The sequence below is a fragment of the Rhinatrema bivittatum genome, chromosome 2 (assembly GCF_901001135.1).
Source record: "Rhinatrema bivittatum chromosome 2, aRhiBiv1.1, whole genome shotgun sequence".
Classification (NCBI taxonomy): Eukaryota; Metazoa; Chordata; class Amphibia; order Gymnophiona; family Rhinatrematidae; genus Rhinatrema; species Rhinatrema bivittatum.
The window spans coordinates 500,893,196-500,910,810 of NC_042616.1; the positions used below are offsets into that span (position 1 = coordinate 500,893,196).

At 40.0% G+C, this 17,615-nt stretch overlaps 1 protein-coding gene across 1 annotated transcript in view; it reads right to left on the reverse strand.

The window, feature by feature from the left end:
* GCM2 (glial cells missing transcription factor 2) overlaps positions 1-15,431 on the reverse strand; it is a 55,743-nt gene extending 40,312 nt beyond the window's left edge. Inside the window, exon 1 of the mRNA XM_029592679.1 lies at positions 15,333-15,431. Within this exon, the coding sequence (XP_029448539.1) occupies positions 15,333-15,431 (99 nt within the window). The remainder of the gene's footprint in view (positions 1-15,332) is intronic.
* Between the last annotated feature and the right edge of the window lie 2,184 nt (positions 15,432-17,615).

Here is a 17,615-nt window from a genome sequence, read left to right on the forward strand (position 1 = left end):
AACCTTCCCAGGGACCTCTGCCCAGACCAGGATTCTCTGCTATCTTAGACTTAAGGTGGACCAGGCTAGATCTCTGGATCCAGTCCTTTTAAGGTGTTTTGGGGTTTTATCCTGTATATTCCTTCAAAACCTCATTAAGATGGCTAAGCACATTAAGTACATTCTCAAAATGAGCTTGACAGAGGCTGGCATTTTAAACAGAGCTAGCAAGGGCTGAGTTTTTGAGGGACACAGTTGAAATAAATAAAAAGTAAACTTCGTTTCCATGCATCATTGTTCAGGTTGATTGTCTTTCATATGTTTTCTAATTTTCATCTATTAACACAGATATGCTTTCACATAAAAGAAAAATAATAATCCAAAATATAGTAATATTAAGATAAATAGTCTATATTTAAAAGACTAAGGGGCTCCTTTATCAAACTTTAATGTTAGCACCAGTGTTTTTTTAAATTTAAATTAAAGGAGAAATGCTAGTCACCCTTCATTAGCAGTTGTTTGCCCAGTGCCTTGCTTTAATTACTGCAATTATTGATAATGGTGTAAGTGCTATTGTTTTAATTCATGTTATCTGCCACAGTTTTAGCAATAATTAATATTAATTATTGCTAATTATTAATTAATATTAATTATTGCTAATTATTAATTCTGACTTAGGCATATACTATTTATTGGTATTATATACATGACAGCAAGCAGTTTTACATGTTATACTTTCATATAAAATGCAAACTTAATGTTCTGCATTTTAGATATATTGATAAAAGAATTATGAATAAACTATTGCTGTTGGACTGCAACTCATCATATCAAACCAATACTATAATAGTATTAACAATACAGGAAGCATAACAATCCAACATAAGGCATTTCTTTTTGGAAGCTCCTTACTTTCACTTTAAGTCAAATACTGTATGAGTATTTATACCTGAGATGTATCTGTAATAAATCTAGCAAAATTCCCTTAGTCGTCCCCTCACCTCTTGCATATTTAGAGCTGCAAGTTTTCGCCAGGGTTATCCTGGAGTGTCCAGGAATCAGAGACAGCCTCCCGGACAGTGCTCCGTGCAATCCTAGAGAAAACTCCTAGGGCAACAATTCTCAATAAAGGAGAAAATGCCCAATCAATTAGAGCCCTTCAATGAGCAGCTTATCACCAATTTTATATATTCCTGGAGGCTATAATGCAGTCGTCATTTGCAAGGTCTGGTTTTAAGAAAGCAAAATATAACAGCAAAAACACTCAATTACAGGAGACCCAAACTTTGTTGGGAAAAAAATAGAATAACTTTTTCTTTGCCACAATGAAATCATTTTGGATTATCAGTCCTTTTGTGACCGTGTATTACTTTCTCTGATTTTTAGTTTTTTGAAAAATATAAAATGGAATAAACACGCTTGCATGGCATTGATATGCACTAAGCAATAAAGTAAACTGCTCCACTCTTACAAATAAGAACCATAGGATTTCTAGTGATTTTTCACTATTGTTTTGTGTATTTAACATGCTTGGACTCTGAGTGCTCCTGAAAATTCCTAACACGTACACACTGATTAGTAAAAAGCAAGCAATTCCAACAAAACTGGATAGCAGCTGAGAGTTTCACCACTCAAGGAAAGTAGTGTACTGTATAAGAACTTTCTAACTCTCTTTTCCTCAACTCTGCTAAAAAAAAAAAAAAAATTATATTAGTTGCTAAAATAATATCTGGACAGTAGATGTTTTAGGGGGGTTTGTCCAAAACTGCATTTTGCAGACCTTAAATTTGTTTCTTGGGCAGTCCTTGCAAAATCTTAAGATAGACCCATTTATATACCAACTTTATAAACTTAAGGTGAATAGGATGATATGGTTTAGAGAGGTTTCAGAATCTTTTTTCCAACATTGCTTAATATTAATTTAAATGTGGAGAAAAATGAACAAGTCTAAAGGAGGGGTTTTGAAAAAAGCAGTTATATTGCATAGAAATGTGTTCAAATATTAGAGATGTGAATCGTGTGATTGATCGTCTTAACGATCGATTTCGGCTGGGAGGGGGAGGGAATCGGATTGTCGCAGTTTGGGTTTTTTAAATATCGTGTAAATCGTGTAAATCGAAAACCGGCACACTAAAACATCCCTAAAACCCACCCCGACCCTTTAAAATAAATCCCCCACCCTCCCGAACCCCCTTTTGGCCAGCTTGGGGGGGCCTGGCCCCCCCCCCTCCAAGCTGGCCAAAAGTCCCTGGGGGTCCGGAACGATCTCCTACCGCAAATTGTTTTTCCGTACGGCCGTACGGCCGGCGCCATTTTGCGCAAAATGGCGCCGGCCATACGGCAACACAATTCGACTGCAGGAGGTCGTTCCGGACCCCCGCTGGACTTTTGGCAAGTCTTGTGGGGGTCAGGAGGCCCCCCCCCAAGCTGGCCAAAAGTCCCTGGGGGTCCAGCGGGGGTCGGGAACGACCTCCTGCAGTCGAATCATTTTTCCATACGGAAAAACGATTCGCGGTAGGAGATCGTTCTGGACCCCCGCTGGACTTTTGGCAAGTCTTGTGGGGGTCAGGAGGCCCCCCCAAGCTGGCCAAATGTCCCTGGGGGTCCAGCGGGTGTCCGGGAGCGATCTCCTATGCTCCTGACGTCGGGGGACAAAAAAACAAAATGGCGCCGGCGCTATTTCTACAACGCACAGAGGTCCGAGAGTAAAGGATCACACCGGGACCCTTCCTCTGGACCCCAGGTAATTTAAGGCATTTTGGGGGGGTTCGGGAGGGTGGGGGATTTATTTTAAAGGGTCGGGGTGGGTTTTAGGGTTGTTTTAGTGTGCCGGTTTTCCCATCCTCCCCCTTCCCCTCCCCCTTCCCCCGATTTACGATTTTTTGACGATAAATCGGGGGAATTGTTATTGTATCGCGGCTCTAACGATTTTTGACGATTTAAAATATATCGGACGATATTTTAAATCGTCAAAAAACGATTCACATCCCTATCAAATATCCGCTTGCAACAAGCTCACAGTTTGTCAATTTGATGGAGGCTCAAGTGTTTTGCGTATTTCTATGCACCTGAAATCCAGTCAGAATTCATCTCTCCAAGCCTCCAATAAATGTAAATACTAATTTAATTATACCATTGCACTAATGAGCTGGAGTTAACTAAAGGGCTTGCATATAGGAATAGAGAGATAATTACACCCAGTGTTTACATTCTTATCTTAATTCACAGGGTAGTGTAAAGAAGGCAGCTGCGGGAGGGTTAAAACGAGTGAAGAAGCCAAGGAGCCAGAGCCCGCAGCGCACACCGCCGGACTAAGGTTTACCAAATGCTGCGCCACTGCTTTCATCTACAAGTTAAGTGCTGAAACGTTAGCCCCCCCTGGCTACTAGAATATGAATTTTCTAGCCCCAAAGCTTGCTGCTCTGAGGGGCAGAGCGGAAGGGTAGGAGTGGAAGAGCTGCGGTGTCCCTCCCGGAAGCCACCGAGTGAATCACTTACACTGTGGGTTTCTTGATGAGTTTGGGAAGTTGAGCAACACAAAGGGGCGCTCTTTCACTTATTAAAGTTAAGGCTGGCGCCGTCAAATGCTAACTTACCACGTCCACCTGAATTGTCCCAGATGATAAAAAGCAGCCAGCGCTAAAATTACTCCTGCTGGCACAGCGCGGGCCGCTTGCTGTCAGCATGATTAGCCTTGCATTGATTTGATAAATGAATCTCAAATTTTTTTTTACACACACACAAATTTGCAATCCTTGGAAAGCCTTTCATAGATCGCTTTGTCCCTGGTTCTCATGATGGGAATGAGATCCCGCCGCAGCCCTAAGGGCCAATTATTTTTCTATTTTAAAAAAAAATTGCTTAGTACATATGGCTTTTAATCGTTAATACTTTGCATTCGGCGATGATTAACTTTCACCTCCCCACACCACCCTCTTTTTTTGCATATGTTTTGTTCTTATCTTGCCTTCTTGTACACAATGTAAACCGATGTGATATGTAAAATCGAACACCGGCATATAAAAGTAAATAAATAAATAAATAAATAAATAAATAAATAAATATAATGAAACTGCAGAACAAGCATTGGCAGTTTCAGTATTATTAAGCAGAGCACCGGCACTAAATAACAGTAATCTGTAACATTGCACCCACACTTTAGCGCCATGGCTGCAGGGTGCAAAGCCCTTAGCTCTGGCGCTAAATTTTTGATACATCAGCACCCAAGTGATTCATATACATGCATATAAAAAAGCACACTCTTATGCTCTTGCTGCTTCTCCAAACCGAAAATGTACCACTAAAACAATCCATGCTGCCCAGCTATTATTCACGAATGGAGGAGCGCCACCTTCATGAAAGCACTAAGTAGATTTGGGGGCTTTGCTAAGAAACACTATACAGAACTTCAGAACATGGTCAGAGCATTAGGAATTTTCTAAAGCAGTTAACTCTAGCAGAGATCCGCTACACACATCTTAGACGCCAATGTAATAATTGCACTACAAAAACACAATACCTAAACACAGATCCTGAGTGTGTTATCAGGAGCAGCTGTTACACTTCCAGATTTTGTGTACTTACAATTTACTTTAAAACGAGGGCATTTATATAGCCCGCCACTGCACTAATGCATGGCAGAATGTACTGCATTATCTTCCAGTCTGTGTTGCATTTAGGTTTGTGCAGAACTACTTATTGACATAGGGCTGTGCATTCATTTTTTAAACGAAATGAAAAACAAGGCAAAACTCATTTCATTTCATGTCCTTTTAAAATGAAATGAATCCCCCCCCCCCCCCAAAAAAAAAAAAAAAAACCCAAAATGTGGGTTTTCTTGTTGATTTTTGTTTGAGAGTCAATTTTTTAAAAAGCTCGTAACAGACCTGACATTTTCCCGGGCCATTGCTTACCCCTTCCAGTTTAGAAAGAGACGGAGTCATCACAGTCACTCCTATTCTGCTGGCTTCCAGTTCATAAATGGTGCCAGCCAGCCCTAAGGTTAGCACCATTTTATTTTCCTATTGTAAAACAAAGCAAAATGGCAACAGTTTCAGGGCTATTTTTTGAAGCAGAAGCTGGTGGGGCTGGATGACTGGGGAGTGGACAGGAGTGACGGCCCCTTTTTCTACATTAGAGAACCCTGCAGAAGGGGTAAAAATGGTCCATGGGGACTATTTGGGATTTTTGTTTTTCTTTCTTTCTTTCTTTTGGAAAAAGGAGATAATTTAATGATTATTTTGGTTGGAAAACAAAATAAACTGAAATAAACATTAAATGAGCTGAAACTAGATGTTTTTTTAAAGTCCTGAACTTCTCATGCACATCCCTACTTGTTGTACTAGTTTGGAATGCCTGTTTCCAGAAACTGCATTTCATATCTTTCTAGAGTAACCACAGTAAGAGCTCAGTGTCTTGTCATTTCTAAAAGAACATCCCATGTCAGTGGTATAGAATGTGTAGCCGCCCTAACACAATTGAGGGACTCAATTTCCAGACATGCTCCACGCAACGTCAGACAGATGGCGTTTATCCCGAAGAGTTCTAGAAAACTCTGAACATGCTGATGTACTGAAAGGAAATACATTTTGTGGGGGTGCCTTCACTGGCTAAATCAGTTATTTGTGATAGTGCAAGATGTTTGCAATTTAGCACATGTGAGGTTTATCTCCTTCACAAAGTAAAATTATGTGTATGAAATTTTATTCAGATTCATAGTTAATGAGCTGCTACTATGCAAAATCATGCAAAGCAGCTCATTATCTATGAGCACTGTGAAAAAATGTATGTGAACTTGGCTTCACAGGCCTTATTTGTCCTGAGGATGGAGATATATATATATATATATATATATATTTTTTTTTTTTTTTTGTTGAGGTGAGGTGATATTTATCACCTGTATTTCTTTTGTGGAATTTTGCATAGCTAAATTCCATTTCCTATTTTTCTATCTGGATGATTTGCATATCAATCCTGGTTGCAAAACAGTGCATGCAATGCACTAAACTGTGTGCAAATTTTGGTGCATTTTAGTACAGCAAAATCTGTGTGGCATGGAATTTGGTTTGTAATAAAGCCTGGTTTTTAAAAGCTCTGGGAGTACAAAATAAGAAGTCAGTAAGCAGCATGATGGGGGGGTTTTTTTTTGGATGTAAGCATATAGACACACTTTGTATTATTCTGATAACAAATGACATAGGAGTACAAGTCCCTGCCTCAGAGAGCTCTATATAGCATCTTAAATCAAAGTATTTACAACACAAATGACATTCAGACTGCCTCAAAAAGCCTACAGTCTAATTAGGTAAACAATTGCAGATAAAGTGACTTGCCCAGAGTCCTAACAAGTGGCAGAAGCAGAAGTCTCTTGGGTTTCAGTCTATCTATTATTCTAACCACTTGTTTTCAAGGCCACCAGCTGTACATAACACAAATTGATACCACCTTTCAATATCAAGGGCATAACTGTCTGATCTATCTATTTATATGACATAACAAATAATGAGAGAGAAGATAAGAGGAAGGAGGTGTCATGACCAAAATTTCAATTTATATTCTAAACGGTAAATCCCAATAAAGATGGCTGTTCAAGCTTTAGGAGTCTTTTTAGATAATGAGCCTGGTATGCAAACACAAATCACAAAGGTAGTTAAGATGTGCTTCTCTCAGTTATGCCAAATTTGGAAACTGAGACCATATTTGTTCCATACTGAACCAGCTGTTTTAATACATGCCTTGATTACTGCCATTTGTTATATGCTCTCCTTACTAGAGATGTGAATCGTGTGATCGATCGTCTTAACGATCGATTTCGGCTGGGGGGGGGAGGGAATCGGATCGTCGCAGTTTTGTTTTTTTAAATATCGTGTAAATCGGGGGAGGGCGGGAAAACCGGCACACTAAAACATCCCTAAAACCCACCCCAACCCTTTAAAATAAATCCCCCACCCTCCCGAACCCCCCCAAAATGTCTTAAATTACCTGGGGTCCAATGGCCGGTGCAAAATGGCAACACGATTCGAGTGCAGGAGGTCGTTCCCGGACCCCCGCTGGACCTTTGGCAAGTCTTGTGGGGGTCAGGAGGCCCCCCCAAGCTGGCCAAACGTCCCTGGGGGTCCAGCGGGGGTCCGGGAGCGATCTCCTATGCTCATGACGTCGGGGGACAGGAACCAAAATGGCGCCGGCGCTACCTTTGCCCTGTCATATGATAGGGCAAAGGTAGCGCCGGCGCCATTTCTATCAACGCACCCATGGCCCGAGAGTGGAACATCATACCGGGACCCCCCCACTGGACCCCAGGTAATTTAAGACATTTTGGGGGTTTCGGGAGGGTGGGGGATTTATTTTAAAGGGTCGGGTGGGTTTTAGGGTTATTTTAGTGTGCCGGTTTTCCCGCCCTCCCCCTTCCCCTCCCCCTTCCCCCGATTTACGATTTTTGACGATAAATCGGGAGAATTCCTATTATATATCGCCTTTAACGATTTTTGACGATTTAAAATATATCGGACAATATTTTAAATCGTCAAAAAACAATTCACATCCCTACTCCTTACAAAGATTCGGTTAACCAGACTGCAGCTTCCAGACCACTGCGATACAGTTATTAGGCTCACATGCTAGGGACCATGTCTCACCAGTTTTGGAGAAGGTACACTGACATCTGGCAGCCAGTAGAATTCAGTTTAGAAACTCTTTAGTTATTAAAGTATGATTCTACAAGTGACTGGCTGATTTAGCAGATGTCTTTAGGGATATATCCCTGTGCCCTTCCAAAAAAGTTCCTACACTATGCCCCATCAGTGAAAAATGTTAGACTGACAGGCAATAGAATGAATGCCTTTTTCATGTACAGTGCCCACACTATGCAACAAAAGTCCTAAGGAATTAATTATGCAGAATGTTTTAGGTTTCAAGAAACTTTTTGTGGATGTCTGATTTATAATTGGATAATTTTTTTAAAATTTTTATGAAGACTAATACAGTTATCTTTGTACTTGCTGTGGGCATGTTATTGTTTGATTTCTGTCTGTTGTTTTTGAGATGCTATTTGTATTTATGATTTGTACCCTATTGCTTTTTGCTACAGTTTGCATTTATTGTTTGATGTTATAACTTGTAATTTGCTCAGCGCTTTTGGATGAACAGATGATAAATATAAGCAATAAGTAAAAAATATTATGCCTTAGGTTCACAAATATCACACAGCTGTGGAAAATAATCCAGAAGTTGCAGTCTACTTCTACAGATTTAGCAGCTGAATTTTAAAATCCCAGCACACATAAAAATTGGTACTTGCGTGTGTAGCTGGACCCTGTGCATGCCGCACACATTTTCGAAAGGGCCCGGCAATGTGATTAAGTGCCGATACGCGCACAAGTGCCGGGCCCTGAAAAGGGGGCAGGTCAGGGGCTGGCTGGGACAGTGGCCACAGCCGCTGTCCTGAGGGCAGCACGTGCCGGCAGACATAAGTAAATTACTTCTGATCCCCAGGAGCAGTAAGTAATAAAATTAAAAAAAATTGAGGAAAGGTAGGTTAGGTTTACAGGGTGGGGAGGAGAGGGGAAGGGGAAGGGGAAGGAAGGTTAGGCAAGTTCCCTCCTAGTCCGCTCCTTAATTGGAGTGGACTGGGAAGGAACTGGGGAAGGAATGATTGAGTCGCCGTGCGTACTTTGCAAAAAATTCACCCCCTTGTGTACACCTCCCGCACGGATTACAAGCTCTGGTGTGCACAGCCAATGGATTTTAGAACGTGTGCGCACTGGCACCCACATGTTATAAAATCGGCACATCCATGTGCACGTGCTGGAAACCGCACATGCATGGATGCATGCGAGCATCTTTTAAAATCTACCCCTAGGTGAGCAGAGTTTTTCTCTACACCTTCCTATTGTGAATGAGGAAAACCTGGGTGAGCTTCTGACATGATGGGGGTTCAATAAAGGCTTCCATAGGCTTGCTCAGTATAAGGATAGTGATGCCATGAAATCTCATGGAGTATCATGAGGAAAGACCAGAACAACTAATAGGACACAATTAAATCCAGTCATAAGGGGAAAGATATATTGAAAGTTGAGATTTGTTTATCGGAAATAGTATTAATTCTAGTGACTATTTATATCCCATCATATTTTTTGATTAACATTGAGAACATTGTCAGTTTTATTTTCCAGAATAAGTAATGCTGAAATTAGCCCTTTAGCTATGTCTGATCATGCTCCAGTGTTGATTGAGCTGTCATACAGAGATGATAAAAATCCAAAAATTTGGCAATTCCCTATTATCTACACTCAATCCAATCTATAAAGGACTATTTTGTTACCAAATAGAAAGAACTTGTAGAATTTAATGCAGCACATACTACAGATCCTATTCTGGGAAATGGCTAAAGCAGTAATGTGAGGTGAAATTATTGCCTTTACAGCTAGATGAAAACGTGATATTAATAAAAAGATGTTGGATTTGGAAAAACAACTATGTAAGACTAAGAGCAATTTAGCAAATAATCCTTCTAAGGACAATAAAGATGAATATTTAGCAATTCAAACTACCATTAATACTTTATTGCAGCAAAGAGCATAGCCTTCACTGTTATATTACAAACATAAATTCTATAGATTTGATAATGACTGGTAGATTATTAGCTCATCTAATTAGGGGGGGGGGCAAAGAAATACTAATTATATATAAAAAATTAAAGATAAAGATGGGCCACTGCATAATTCCAATAAAGAAATAAGTAATATGCTGCGTGATTTTTACCAGGAATTATATTCCTCAGAATTGGATAATATAGAATCTAGAGAGCACTTTTTTTTAAATCTGTCTCGCCCTCAAATTTCAGAGAGACAATTACAGAATGTGAATGCTCCTTTCACTATATATGAAATACAATTTGCAATTAGTGAACTTTTTAAATCTCCTGGTCCAGATGGCTTTAGTGCTGAATTTTATAAAATATTAGGTGAATGTATAGTGCCTTCTCTTATGAATGCATTTAATAAAGCAGTATTAATTGGTAGATTGCTGTTATCCACTAACAAAACCTGGATCAAACTAATTCCAAAAGCTGAAAAATACCCTGAAGAGCCACACTCTTATTGCCCCATTTCTCTTCTTGATCAAGAAGTTAAATTATATACAAAGATTATTGCAAATAGATTTAAACAAATTATACCCTTGCTTGTATCTAAAAATCAGGTTGGATTTGTCCAAGGCAGACATTCAGTGAGGAATGTGAGGAAAGTTCTGGAGACTATAGAATCTTTACAGATAACCAAAAGTGAAAATGTGCTGATTAGTATAGATGCCGAAAAGGCTTTTGATAGAGTATCATGGAGCTACTTGATGCATGCACTGGGCAAATTTGGTATATCAGTCCAAATAATGGACAGAATTAAAAAAAAGAACAGGTTATAATAATCCCAATGCTGCAATTCTAGTAATTGGTCTCATAACAAAGGAACTTCCTATGTCTGGGGGAGCAAAGCAAGATTGCCCACTTTCTCCTTTGCTTTTTATTTTAACTTTAGAACCCTTGGTGAGGAAGTTGCTTAGTTCAATGTATTCTTATAGGTAAGGAAGAGAGTAAATTAACTCTTTTTGTAGATGATATTCTTTTATTTATTGCTAACCCTAAAACTGGCAAATTTGGAGAACTTTGGCAAATTTTCTTGTTTTAAAGTAAATGCAGATAAGTCAATAATAGCCCTGGATCTAATTGGGACACTAGAAGAAGGAGAGATTATTTTCTATTTCAGTGGACAAAAGGATATATTAACTATTTGGGGGTTAACATTTCAAATGACTTGGAAACAATTTATGGCCTTAATATTCTTCCTGCTATTAAGAACTTGGAAAAACTTTTAACGAGTTGTCAAAATCTTTTAGTATCACTCATAGGGTGAATACAGCTAATTAAAATGGTGGTGTTACTTAATGGCTTTATTTATCACAATTGTTACTATTGGTAATATGTAAGATTGATATACAAAAGATTAATAAAGCTATGTCTAAGTTTATTTGGAAAGGAAAAAAAAAGTAGGCTTCTAATGAACACTTTAAAATTGCCTTATAGTGAAAAAAACCTATCTGTTCCTGATATCAAAAAATATAACATAGTGTGTCTGAGACATGCTCAATATTGAATTTTGAGATCATCAATTTATAGTACCACAAATATTGAATGACAAATGGGAAGTCCTTTGTCTCTTAGCTATGTTCTCCATACAAAAGTAAAATATGTTCAAGATTTAATAAAAAAAACAATTTGATGAAATCAGTCAGATGGGCTTGGTTTACAGCACGGAAAGTGGTGGGACTATTTCCTAATTATTCAATTTTCATACCTCTGCAAGTGATGATGAATTTGAATCAGGCCTTTCCAACAAAATATTTAGTAAATTGAGAAAGCATGGACTGATATTAGTGAAAGAATTTCTCTGCTAATGGACAAATTATTTTTACATTTAAAGATATGAAAAGTAAATTTGGTTTAGAGAATTGTGATTTTTTTTTTTTGCCTTTCTACAGGTTAGACATTTGAATTCCATTTTGGGAATTAACAAAAATACATTTGCATTCAGTTCCTTTGACCAATTAATTCAAAAGGATTGACATTTTCTACAGCTTATATTTTGCAATTTACAATTAGTAAACGCCTTGGATAAACTTGCAGTTAAGTGGTAGGTTGATGCAGGTATGGAGGTAAGTTTTTTGGATTGGGGTTTTACAAAAATGAAAATTTTGACTGAGAATATAGCCTTGAGAGAGATACAAATTAAGATGATGCACAGAATACATATTTATATACCCCCACCCCCAGTCAAGTATTTAAAGCTGGTTTAACCAATTCTGATAAAAGCCCCAAATGTTTAAAAAAATAAGGGCACTTATGTCCATTGTATATGGATGTGCACTAAGACAGAGGAGTTTGAGACCACATTATACATGACGTAAGTATGTACACATTAAATCATTATCACTCTGTACATACACGGGAATATCAGATAAACATTATCCTAAGGAGAAATATGTTAACCTTTTCCTTCAGAAATGTCTTCTAATAGCTAGAAAATGCATATTGTGCAAATGACTAGACATAGCACCTAATCAAACAATTACCTACAGAATACAACTACATCAGATGATGGCAATGGAATGTTGTGTCTGCAGGAGATGGTAAACCACAGGGTTGGGAGAAATTTCTGCAAATATGGCAATCCTATATTAATACTCTGCCAAATAAAACTTGCAATATGATCTGTAATAATTTTATTTTTCATTGGATAAGTATCTACATTTTTAGATTTAAATCATGAATAGTGATAGAACAATCTATTTAAATATAAACTAAGTTTTTATTTGTGGTAATGATTAGCATTTACATTAAGAATTGATAAAAAAAATTACCCTTTTATTTCTTTTTGGAGAATGGTGGGGGTGGGGTACAGGAGGGAAAGGAAAGAGAAGGCAATTCGTTTTTATAGTTCTTATATTAATACTTTTACTATTTTTTGAAATAGAACTTATAAAGGAGGAGGAAATATTGTAGTTAGGATTAATTGTATAAGTTATTCATATTTTTTGTAATTGGAGTAAATATTGATACTGTAAGTTATATTTATCATTTCATTGCAATTTGTACCAGTTGATTTAATATGTAAATACTAATAAAAATGATTGGATATAAATGCAGTTACATCAATGAAGATGGTAAATAAATATGATTTATGGGGGGGGGGGGGGCTGTTAGGGAGTGAAGAAGGAGGGTTTTAAAAAAAATGGCTTATGAATTAGCTTTGTCTGTGTACACATTATCTCCCAACCAAATTTTCAGGGTAGGTACATGTTTAGAAAACCTGCAAACTGAAATTATGTTTTTCCATAACACTTATGATCTAGCAAAATGTTCCCATCACCTTTATAGAAAATCAACATTCATAGGAATCGCACTGAATTTCTTTTCTTACTTGTTTAAATATTTCGTGCAGTAGAACTCAACTGCGGCCCCGGTGTGTAAAACATAGGGAGGGAAAATATTCTTTGCTCCAGTAGTTCCTTTCCCAGTTGAATGAAAATCAGCTGGAAATATTAAATTGTTTGTGTTTGATGTGCTGGGTCCTTAACTGTGATGGCCTACGTTTTCCACGTCTTTCAGAATGAAAGCGTTTTGCCAGGATATCCGAATGTGGCCACTTCTCAGGGATTTGAAAGGCTGGTGAGTTCTTCCCCGCCCCTCCGCTCTCCCCCTTGTTAAGATATTGTTATTTGGCATTGTAGTGCACAAATTGTTACGTTAGAATGCGGCTTGCCCTATTGTTTAGATCTTATGTTATAAAATGTGCCTTTTAGCTATTTAATCGTCGTGCATTACTGCCATTTTGTAATCTACGTTGTACCAGCGACTGCTAAAAAAGGCGGAATATAAATTTTATTAAATTATGTTAATTTAATTTAAACCTAATATCTTAAAATAGAATCATAACAGTTCCTTGTTTACTGACTCCTTTCCTTTTAAAACATTTTCTCTGCTGTGGGAGGAATATGTGCAAATGAGTTATGCCCTGAAGCAAGTCCTTCCTATTTTTCCTCCCTAAAGTGGCAACAACTTTGATAGAATTAGCATGGGGCACTGTCTGATTTGAAAATATTACCAGAAATCTTAGCAGCAGACTGGCCTTTCAAATTTCTCTTTATTTATAGTATTTTTTAAATTTCTTTCATATTTTTCCTGTGTCTTTTTTTTTCTCTGGAAATGTTGTTCTACTAGATGTTTATGACTGCAATCTGTAGAATATGAGTTTTTAAATAAATGCATAAAAATTCTTGAAAACCACCTTCCTGAACTGGAAAGCTGTATTGTACAAGTATTAAAATATTAATAAACTTCAAATATAACAAAGAAAGTTAATTTAAAGCTCCCCCTTAAAAAAAATAAGTCTGAATCCCAACACAGTCTCAACCACCCACAAAAATAATTACTCCATGTCTACCTAATGAAGGGATAAATGAATTCACCATATCCAGAGACCTTCATTTTCAATTTCTATTTTATTTTCTCCAGCAATATATGAGTGTTTATCATAACAGAATAAACAGGAGAAAAATCAGTGGGAAAAGCCTCATTTTTCCTCTCATTTTTCTCCTTCTTTGCTTGTAGTAAACACTGATAAATTCCCGGGGAAAATAAACTAGAAACTGAAAACAAAGTTCCCTAACCAGATCTTGAAACTGGCTGACATTTTTCAATAACTGAAATGAAGTAGGAGACCTCGAGAACTTGCGGGCAAGAAACCGGAGTCAATATATAAAGAGGGCTTAGGGTCTCATTCCGCGTTATGTATTATTCAGCGATACAGGTACAAATCGACGCGTCCGGTGTAGCAGCGCGGAACTGCCCGATCTCATCGGCTTCACTATTCTGAAGTCTGCCGAAAAAAAACAAAACAACCCAACATGTTTTTGTTGTTGCTCATCCTGTCTTTTATTTCTCCTATTTGTTCCTTGATTTTCGTACTTCAGTTTCAAAATCCAAAACTAACAATTTAACAAAGAGTTCATATGGCTTTTTTTTTTCTTCTAAATCTCAGAAAATGGATTCGAGGTTGTGGCATTTCTGCGACTGGAACTGGGGAAGGGCAGGTTCGCAGAGATCCCGCGCTCTCACGCCCGGGCTACGGAAAAGTATAGAAAAAAAAAAAAAAGGGAAGTCGGCAGAAATCTCTGGGAAGTTTCTCGTTAGTATTCGTTGCCTCCCCCGCCCTGCTCGGGTTGCTCGAGAATGGCAGCGATTTAACAGCTGCCAGACTGAAGACGCAAGGAAAACATTTCTGGTGCCGCACAATCAAAGCTTCTTTCCCAGAGCGGGTAAAGATTTTGTGCCCCCTGAACTATGCAGAAAGCTACAGCTTTGCTCCTCAAAGCGAATCAGTTCTTCCCATTCTATTAGTAAAAAAAAAAAAAAAAAAGAATAATGTCTTATCTGTCGGGTTTTTCTTTTTAATTTCCTATCAAATAATGAGCTATTGACTGGGAGGGTTTTTATAGGTTTAAAAAAAAAAAAGCACATTTGTCTAGTTTTAAGTCTGTTTTCAAGAACATAAATATGAACTGTACTAAAAGTGCATTTTTCTTCTTGTCTGCTTCCCCACCAGGGTGGGCTGGGACGGTTGAATTAGTGAGAATGCCTTTCCTCTATCACGGCTGTCATTGCTCTCCCCCCCCCCCCCCCAAAGTAAAAAAATAAAATAAAATATATGGCTCAGCTAAGCAAGTATTTATCGATACGGGCGACGGACAGATGGCTAACAAACTGTCAACAGGCTGCGTTTGAGCGCACAAGCTTCGCTGCCTACCTGCGGCAGTTTGGGGTCATTGATGTCCCAGGACAAGGTCATGCCATAGGAGCAGACACAATCCGGGTCCTCCAGCGCATCTGCCGAAGCCTTGGACATGATCAGCACGGGCTCCCGGCACTGGAAGCGGTGGGCGGCAGCTGGAGGAAGGTTTCCCCTAAAAACCAGAGAGAGAGAGAGGAGATGTCAAAAAGCCCCCACGCAGCTCCAAGAAGACAAATCGGTAAAGGTAAGGGAATGGTAAAAGTCCCGGATGTGTAAGGGGGGGGGGGACTGGGGGGGGGGGGATTTGCTGTGGCCGGCGCCTCGCGCCCGGGTACTCACCTGGGTGGGTAGAGGGTGCCCGGCAGGAGGGCTCCCTCCTCCTCGGATCTCGGGCGGTTTTATGCTGCTGCTCCTTCCTGACAGCACTAATGGGTCTTACCTGCCTCTTCCCCCTCCCTCCCTCGCTCGCTCGCACGGCTGATGATGATGATGACCCCCTCCCTCCTCCCTCTGTACCCCGACGCCAAGAACTGCAAGAAAGGATCCGAAGAGCAAGCCCGCGTGCCAAGGACTTTCCCCACTCATCCCAGGAAGGAAAGCAACGCTTGGAGAGGATTCCGGCTCAAGTATTCGTTTTTCTTGTTGTTAGAGTTTGTTTTTTTTTTTTCCCTTCTTTCTGTTTTCTAGAAGGGACATAGATAGGATTACAAAGAGCATGACAGATTCCAGTGGTGTTTGAGTACCCAGGGAGCCCGTCCGATCTCAGGCTTCACCTTCTCCTATGCTGTTATTGGGAGGCCATTTCATAATTCATGTACTCATCATTATTACATTTCTTTGAAGAAATGAATCCTTATATTAGTCTCGTATCCAACCCCTTTGGGCCTGGCATTATGATCTCTTGTTCTACAACTTCCATTTCCACTGGACTGAGGTTTGTTTCTCCTGCATTATTTCTACTCCTGCGGTACTGTAATATCTCTCTAGCCTATCTCCCCCTCTTCCTCCACTCCTTTAGGGCAGGGATGGAGAACTCCAGTCCTGGAGCGCCCCAAACAGAGCTGGCATACAATGGGGGCAGTGCCTGCACATCTTTCTCGTGCACATTCATTGTAGATATCCTGATAACCTGGCCTGTTTGTGGCACTGACTGGAAGGCCCCATAGGGACAAGATAAGGTCCTTGTCCCCATGAGGTCCCTGAACCATTTTGGGAGCTCTTCTCAAGGTGGAGGAGTGGCCTGCTGGTTACCAGAGTACAAATCACACAACACCCACTGACAAACCTTAGCCAAGTTACTTTATCTCCTGTTGCCTCCTGTACCCACTTAGGGCCTGATTTACTAAGGCTTTTTCTCCCATTCTGTGTTTATGGGGAAAAATGCTTAGTAAATAGGGCCCTTAGATTGCAAGTTCTTTGGATTTAATATACCTGAATACTAATGATGCTGTAAGCTGTCTTGATCATTACTTGGAAAGCTGGGCTGAACCTTAAATTCACCTGTCTATTTCTTTAGTTGAAATGGACCAGGTAAGGTCTCATCAGTGACCTGTGCAGAGAAATTATCACAGCCTATGTTCTAGCATTCGTCTGGCTCTGACCACTGCTCTGTCACACACAGGTCAATACAGTAAAGTGCGGCCGCGGTTACCCTGTTTCTAACCCGCCTTTTACTCACAATTTGGCCGCGTTAGCCCAACCCGCGATCCACTATCCCCTTTAACCCATTCTTACCGCCTCTTTAAATCAACAAGTAACCCTTTCCGCCCGCGGCATGTATATGAGATGTAAACGATCGGATTAGCTATTCCCCCCCATTCAGTAACGCGCGCCCCGACTATCGCCTTTTTAACCTGCAGTTTAGCCGCACGTTTAACCTGCTAACTTACCATCTACCCCTACCCCTGCGTTAGAGGCAGGGGTAAGGGTAGGCAGCAAACTTTCCCCCAGCCCTCGCTCACCTGCCCTGGCCGGTGAGAGAAAAAGGGGCAGCTCAGTCCTCTCTACTCTCCTCCCGAAGCAATGAAAGCGAAAAAGGAGGCAAGGCGCAGGGCAAAAGTTAAAACAAAGTGAATAAAGAGTAATAAAAGTAAACTTACTGGTGGGGAGCCGGCGGGCGCGCATTCATCGAGGGACGTCACGCCTTGAGCGCCCAAATTGCACAGGCGTATTCATTCGCCGCCGGCGGGGGCTGTTGGAGGCCGCTTTCGCCGCCGGCTCCCTCCGGCTCGATGAACGCGTGCCCGCCGGCTCCCACCTCCCTCAATGAACGCGCGCCCGCCGGCTCCCGCCAGTAAG